A 7,766-nucleotide genomic window follows, 5' to 3' on the forward strand; every position below is an offset into this window, starting at 1 on the left:
TAGAACAGATATGGGTCCTGTACTCAATCCAATAGGGTAACAAGTTGACAAAAAGAGCCAAAAAGGCGGAGTGCAACAAAAATTTTATGTTTTTGAAAACAATTTTTTTCAAATTCATTAAAATCATTAAATATTAACTGAAATTATTAACTGCTCTCAAACGAATTTGTAGCAATTATATTGAGCTGTCGTTCTTTTTATGCGATTTTTCATTTTTTATTCAAAAACATACATATTGTTCAACAACCACTAGTGGAAATATTAAAGCCAAGTTAGAGGGCCAGTGAAACTTGTAGTTAAAAGGACTAATAATAAAGACAATCATAAAAACCAAATAGCAATCAATAATAACGACTAAATCTAGAAGCCTATGTTAAAAAAAAACAAAAAACAAAAAACAAAATCAAACTCAGAGAAAAACCTAAACAGAAAAACCTAAACAACACAAATTGACTTAGACTTCTTTAGAACAGATATGGGTCATGTACTCAATGCAATAGGGTAACAAGTTGACAAAAAGATCCAAAAAAGCGAAGTGCAACAAAAGTTTTATATTTTTGAAAACAATTATTTTCAAATTGATTAAAATCATTAAATATTAACTGAAATGATTAGCTGCTCTCAAAGGAAGTTTGTAGCAATTATATTAGAGCTGTCGTTTTTTTTATGCGAATGTTCAATTTTCAGTCAAAAACATACATATTGTTCAACAACCGCTAGTTGAAATATTAAAGCCAAGGTAGAGGGCCAATGAAATTTGTAGTTAAAAGGACTAATAATAAAGACAATCATAAAAACCAAATAGCAATCAATAATAACGACTAAATCTAGAAGCCTATGTTAAAAAAACAAAAAACAAAAAAACAAAATCAAACTCAGAGAAAAACCTAAACAGAAAAACCTAAACAACTTAAATTGACTTAGACTTCTTTAGAACAGATATGGGTCATGTACTCAATGCAATTGGGTAACAAGTTGACAAAGAGCTCCAAAAGAGCGAAGTGCAACAAAATTTTTATATTTTTGAAAACAATTATTTTCAAATTGATTAAAATCATTAAATATTAACTGAAATTATTAGCTGCTCTCAAAGGAAGTTTGTAGCAATTATATTAGAGCTGTCGTTCTTTTTATGCGATTTTTCATTTTTCATTCCAAAACATACATATTGTTCGACAACCACTAGTGGAAATGTTAACGCCAAGTTAGAGGGCCAATGAAACTTGTAGTTAAAAGGACTAATAATAAAGACAATCATAAAAACCAAATAGCAATCAATAATAACGACTAAATCTAGAAGCCTATGTTAAAAAAAACAAAAAACAAAAAAAACAAAATCAAACTCAGAGAAAAACCTAAACAGAAAAACCTAAACAACAAAAATTGACTTAGACTTCTTTAGAACAGATATGGGTCCTGTACTCAATCCAATAGGGTAACAAGTTGACAAAAAGAGCCAAAAAGGCGGAGTGCAACAAAATTTTTAGGTTTTTGAAAACAATTTTTTTCAAATTCATTAAAATCATTAAATATTAACTGAAATTATTAACTGATCTCAAACGAAGTTTGTAGCAATTATATTGAGCTGTCGTTCTTTTTATGCGATTTTTCATTTTTTATTCAAAAACATACATATTGTTCAACAACCACTAGTGGAAATATTAAAGCCAAGTTAGAGGGCCAGTGAAACTTGTAGTTAAAAGGACTAATAATAAAGACAATCATAAAAACCAAATAGCAATCAATAATAACGACTAAATCTAAAAGCCTATGTTAAAAAAAAACAAAAAACAAAAAAACAAAATCGAACTCAGAGAAAAACCTAAACAGAAAAACCTAAAAAACACAAATTGACTTAGACTTCTTTAGAACAGATATGGGTCCTGTACTCAATGCAATAGGGTAACAAGTTGACAAAAAGAGCCAAAAAAGCGAAGTGCAACAAAATTTTTATGTTTTTGAAAATAATTATTTTCAAATTCATTAAAATTATTAAATATTAACTGAAATTATTAACTGCTCTCAAACGAAGTTTGTAGCAATTATATTAGAGCTGTCGTTCTTTTCATGCGATTTTTCATTTTTCATTCAAAAAAATACATATTGTTCAACAACCACTAGTGGAAATATTAACGCCAAGTTAGAGGGCCAATGAAACTTGTAATTAAAAGGACTAATAATAAAGACAATCATAAAAACCAAATAGCAATCAATAATAACGACTAAATTTAGAAGCCTATGTTAAAAAAAAACAAAAAACAAAAAAACAAAATCAAACTCAGAGAAAAACCTAAACAGAAAAACCTAAACAACACAAATTGGCTTAGACTTCTTTAGAACAGATATGGGTCCTGTACTCAATGCAATAGGCTAACAAGTTGACAAAAAGAGCCAAAAAAGCGAAGTGCAACAAAATTTTTATATTTTTGAAATCAATTATTTTCAAATTGATTAAAATCATTAAATATTAACTGAAATTATTAACTGCTCTCAAACGAAGTTTGTAGCAATTATATTAGAGCTGTCGTTCTTCTTCTGCGATTTTTCGCTCGACCGATTCTCTGTCTGACACTTTTGAGTTTTCGTCCTCAAAAACGGGATAAACAGGTAGCACCCAGCGGGCAATAAGTGCTCTTAGAGCTGTTCAGCTCTGTTTCAGCTGAAACTGTTTTGGAGACTTATTCTTATGCTGTGAAGGGCAGTTCTTAGAGGTTGAAGACACCCCACCTGTTGTCCCCCAATAATGCCCCACGCCCACAACGCTGTTACCAGCCCATCCCAACGCTGCCCACCCACCCAACCCCCCTACCTCCTCATCAGCCGCCCGGTGCACCCTCCACCCGCCCGTGGCTACTGATGAAAACACACAATTTTATACTAATTTTCACAGCCACAACTTTCATTATACTAATTTTCATTTTACTAATTTTTCAAGCTTGTTAAAAATTTTGTCATTCTTTGATTTTTTTCAGTCCCAGGTTTCAAAAAACCTCCTCTATGGTTTTATAATAGGTTACTGCATAGTTTCTAGTGGGATTGGAATGGTTTCAACATTTTAACATCACCCATCACGAATTTTAGCATTTTTCTGACAAGACGTGCAAACCTATTCAATTCTTTGAAATTTATTTTTCTTTATTCATGTCTTTCAAGACGCACGGACTGGCAAACGCCCTTAGGGGTTTGATGATAATTTACTGAAAAAATTTTATTTGCCATGGAATAGCTTTCAATTTTTTAAAATGACAATTTTTATCAATATTTTTCTTATAAAACAATTTTTTCAGTATTTTTTAAAAAATTTTGACTTTTTTTTAGTTTTCACCAGCCATGAACCACCTCTAGGGATATATAATAGGTTACTGCATATTTTCCAGTAGTAATGGATTGGTTTTCAAAATTTTAACATCACGAATTTTAGCATTTTTTAAAAAAACTTGCAATTTTGTTCATTTTCTTCATTTATCGCCATTATTAAAATTTTTCTAGAACCAAGGGCCAGAACACCTCCTTAGGGGTTTGATTATAAGTTACTGAATAGTTTCTTTGACCATGTAATTGTTTTCAACCTAATAATATCTCAAATTTTAGCAATGTTTCGACAAAAATTGCAATTTTTTCAACTAAAGTTTTTGTTATTTTTTAGAATCCTTCCGCCTCAAGAGCCAAGTAAACTCCTCTAAGGTTTTGATAATAGGTTACTGTATAGTTGCTAGTTGTAACGGATTGGTTTTAAACATTTTAACATTACGAGTCGGAGCTTTTTTAAAAAAAAACTTGCAATTTTTTTCATCTTGTCATTATTCAAGTTTTCCAGAAGTTTTCTGAAAGGTTTGATTATAAATCACTGAATAGTTTTTATTGGATATGGAGTTGTTTCCAACCTTTTAATATCACAAATTCTAGCAATGTTTTGATAAAACACGCAACTTTTTAAAAATGTTTAAATATTTGTTATTTAAACATTTTTCCAGCCTCAAGAGCCAACGAACCTCGTCTAGAATTTGATAATAGGTTACAGTATATTTTCTAGATGTATTGGAAAGTTTTTCAAGATTTTCACGAAGTTTATTATTTTGAAAAAAGTTGCAATTTTTTGACATTTAACGTCATTATTCGGGTTTGTCAGCCTAACAAAAAATCTCCGTTAGGGTGTGATAATGAATTACTGGAAATATTTTTTTGGCCACGGATTAGTTTTTATCTTTCATTATCACTAATTTTAGCAATTGTTTAAATTTTTCTATTTTTTTTGCCAGTTTCTTGTTTTCTGCAACCTCAAGTGTCATATAACCTCGTCTAGTGTTTGATTATAGAATACTGCATAATTTGTAGATGTGATGGAATGTTTTTCAAGATTTTATTTTCAACAATTTTTAAAAAATATTTCGAGTTTTATTCAAATTTTGGGAATCTTTTTGAATTTTGTATCATTTCTTCTGTCACCAGGGTCCTAGGGACCTCCTCCAAGACTTGAAGATAATCTTTTGCATAGTTTCTGGAGTAAATGGAGTACTTATAATTAATTTAATGCCTCCAGCTTTAGCATTTTTTTAATTTAATCTTCTTCAAATTTATGGAAATTGATTATCTTCTTCCAAGGTTTTGGGTCGCTATGAGCCATTGAAGCTTTTTAAAACTTCAAATAGGGATTCTGGATAGTCTCTTGAGACAATGAAATATTCTGGAAGATTTTAAAATCCTGAATTTTAGCAAGATTGTTAAAAATTGAGATTTTTAAAACTTTTGTCTTTTTCTTAGATTAACGATAACACGGCCAATGAAGCTTTCAAATTCTTGCAGGTGGGTTACATGACATAAATCGAGAGACAAAAAAAATTCCAAGCTTTTACTGTGAAATCTGGAAGTTTTTCTTTCAAGTTTTGCAATATTTTGAATTTTTTTTAGTATCAGATTTTTATTTGATTTATTTAGTAACAAGGCTAGAAGATTTAAAAGTTTGCAGAGTCGCGTAAAGCTAAAGCTAGACTCATAATTTCGTGGCTAGCTACTGACAGAGGCAACCGTTCGCCGGTCGCTTGAGAGAAATTCGCCCGACGTTAGTCGGTTAAATTTAAATGCTCTTTTAGATTTCCATGAGAATCAATTGAGACGTATAATTATCCAGTGTACGTCATACGAATACAAAAAGAAACTTTATACCGGTAAACTGAAAATCAATAAACTTTGCACAAAAAAAGAAATGAGGCCATTATAATCTTAATTTAGTCACTAAGAACGTTAAAAACGTTCAATAGTGCAAATTTTTCAAAACCGATCGGACCTAACAATAATGTTATCAAAGGAAAAGAAAAAAATTATAAAATGAACAAATATAAACAATAACAATAAAAATTTGAAGTTTTGTTGTAGCAAAGCCAATACGCAAATGGTGGAAACTAAAACTGTTCTAAAGATTATATTATAGCTCACTAGAAAGTGTTTTTAAAAGGTCTTCACCGAGAATAAGCTACAAATCTACTGAAAAATGATTTGAAACGGCAAAACTCAAAAATTCAAATGTTTTGTTTGGAAACATATTTTTTCAAAAGTCGTAACAGACAAATATTTTCGATTGGAATGGCGAAGCTCAAAAGTTGATCAACATTTTCTTAAAATAAGAATATTTAAAGTCACAATTGGACTTAGATAACAACCGAAAGCATTGTCTAGTTTCGCTCATACCTCATAAAGAGGCCAACTGAATCATTGACTGGAGAGACTAATTCATAAGACTACGAATGATACAACAAATGAAAAGTCATCAAAAACAAAAAATGTCCATAAAATTTTACGAAAACATTTGGTCAGATCTAGATAAACCATGAGCTTAAATCTGAGAACAATATACATTCGTTAGGCCTCATTTTTTCTTAACGGTATCTGTCAATAATTGAGCCGTGATTTGATATTCTGTCAGTAATTGACATAGAAAACAATAAATGCGGAAATATTTTAAGAAGAGGCCGCGCCCAAATAGAATCTGGAAATTGTTTGACTCTAGGGATCAATGATGAGATCCAGATGGTCAGCCCTGATATTGCTTCCCGTTCAAATGTCTGCAGATTAGATAAATTTTCAAACGTATTTTTTCAGTAAATCAAAATCAAATAAAAATAAAGCATTTTTTAAAATAAATATCTACTTTAAATTTGCGAGAAACAGGTAATTTTATAATTCCAGAAGACTCTTATATTCAATGTGAGTGGAAATAGTTCTCTTTTCGAGCATACTGGGAATATTTCCAATATATTTAGGCGTCTACTTTCAGCAAATTGTACGAATTTGAGCTAAAAAGGGCTTTCTTTGGTCCCATTTTTGACAAAAGATACTGAATTTCGAAAAATTTATCTTAATTTCTAGCCAAAAAGCTCAATTCGAGCAATTCAGCAACCCTCCTTCATCTTTAAAAATAAAAGCAATAATAAGACTGTTAAAAATTTTAACATTTTTTAATGCAAAATTGACGAAAATTCGGACAAAAATTAGGGGAAAATTTCAACGACAGCAATACATAAATTAAAATCTTGAGAACTGCCTGAAAAAGTGAAATTCAAAAATATCCTTTTGATTCCTTATTCTACGCTGGGTGGTCTTTCTAATGATACCACTCACAACTCTCTGTACATAGTTCTGAGTACATAGTTCCTCCCACCAATAAAGTAGGCCGGAACAATAATGCCATTGTATATTCGAATATGAAGGCATCAGAAATGATATTTTTGGTTTGAACACAGAGACGTACATTTTGAGTTTTTTGAGGCAGCTAGAGATTGAAAGATCATTCTTTGGGTCAAAAGAAAAGAGAAAGAAAGGAAACAAGCAAACGACGGCTAAGGCGAAGAAGAAGGGCATCGTAATCAAAATACAAAATACAAAATTATTAGATGTAATCTTTTGTCGGTTTTGTTCTCCAACATGATAATTAACTCAAACTCTTGAGAAGTGCACTTAGACTGGCCACAAGTACTGGTATAGACTAAGCGTTCGGCATAGACGTCAAGAAAACGGTTAAAGCTAGGGGGTTAATTCGGCATGGTTTTTGTTACTTAGCCCAACCTTATCTATTTCCTCCAATTATGAATTTTTGTTACCTCTTACCAAAATGGGGACAAAAAAGCAACTTGCAAGAAAAGATCACTGCATGGGATGAATACTATATTCGACTAATTTGAGCTATGAAACGACTTTAGCTGGAATTTAAGACATTCTGGACATTAGCACGACACAGATTTTTCGTAAAAGACTTTAGCTGGACCCAAAATTCTACAAAAGACTTTGGCTCGACCCAAAATTTGGACTGGACTAAGCTCGGCACAAGGTTTCATAAGTCGAGGCCTAGGCCTGGGCGTGATTGATTAAACCGTTGAGCTGTTGACGACCATTCAGCTTTTAACTTTTTATGTAAAAGGTTGTTTTATTTCATGGCAAATGCTTATTTCAGACGCCCTCTACTTATGCGACATATACAGAAGCAACATGAAGTTTGAAATGGGAAGATGTGTCAGAAAAACCAAACCTGTTTATAATCTCCAACAGCTAGCATTGAACTGTAAACCTATGTATGGATTCTACCCAGAAAGTAAAGAGGATATAGGATGGGCCGCGCGTTACATCTACTACAAGATATGGAGTTTGACGCTACCTTTCAAGTTCTTGGTTGATTTCCATTTGCAGTCTTCTTCTGCTGGAGTGTACATCAGTCCAGATAAACGGCTGCTGCTGGAGACAAGCAACCCTATGTGGAGAGAAAGGCATTGCTTCTC

The 7,766-nt window shown here is 31.7% G+C and overlaps 1 protein-coding gene across 1 annotated transcript in view; it reads left to right on the forward strand.

Annotated features, from left to right (window-relative positions):
• LOC142347944 (uncharacterized) overlaps positions 1 to 7,766 on the forward strand; it is a 63,879-nt gene that overhangs the window by 54,471 nt on the left and 1,642 nt on the right. Inside the window, exon 5 of the mRNA XM_075399109.1 lies at positions 7,445 to 7,754. Within this exon, the coding sequence (XP_075255224.1) occupies positions 7,445 to 7,754 (310 nt within the window). The remainder of the gene's footprint in view (positions 1 to 7,444; positions 7,755 to 7,766) is intronic.

This window comes from Convolutriloba macropyga, chromosome 10 (genome assembly GCF_964194025.1).
Source record: "Convolutriloba macropyga chromosome 10, txConMacr16.3, whole genome shotgun sequence".
Classification (NCBI taxonomy): domain Eukaryota; kingdom Metazoa; phylum Xenacoelomorpha; order Acoela; family Convolutidae; genus Convolutriloba; species Convolutriloba macropyga.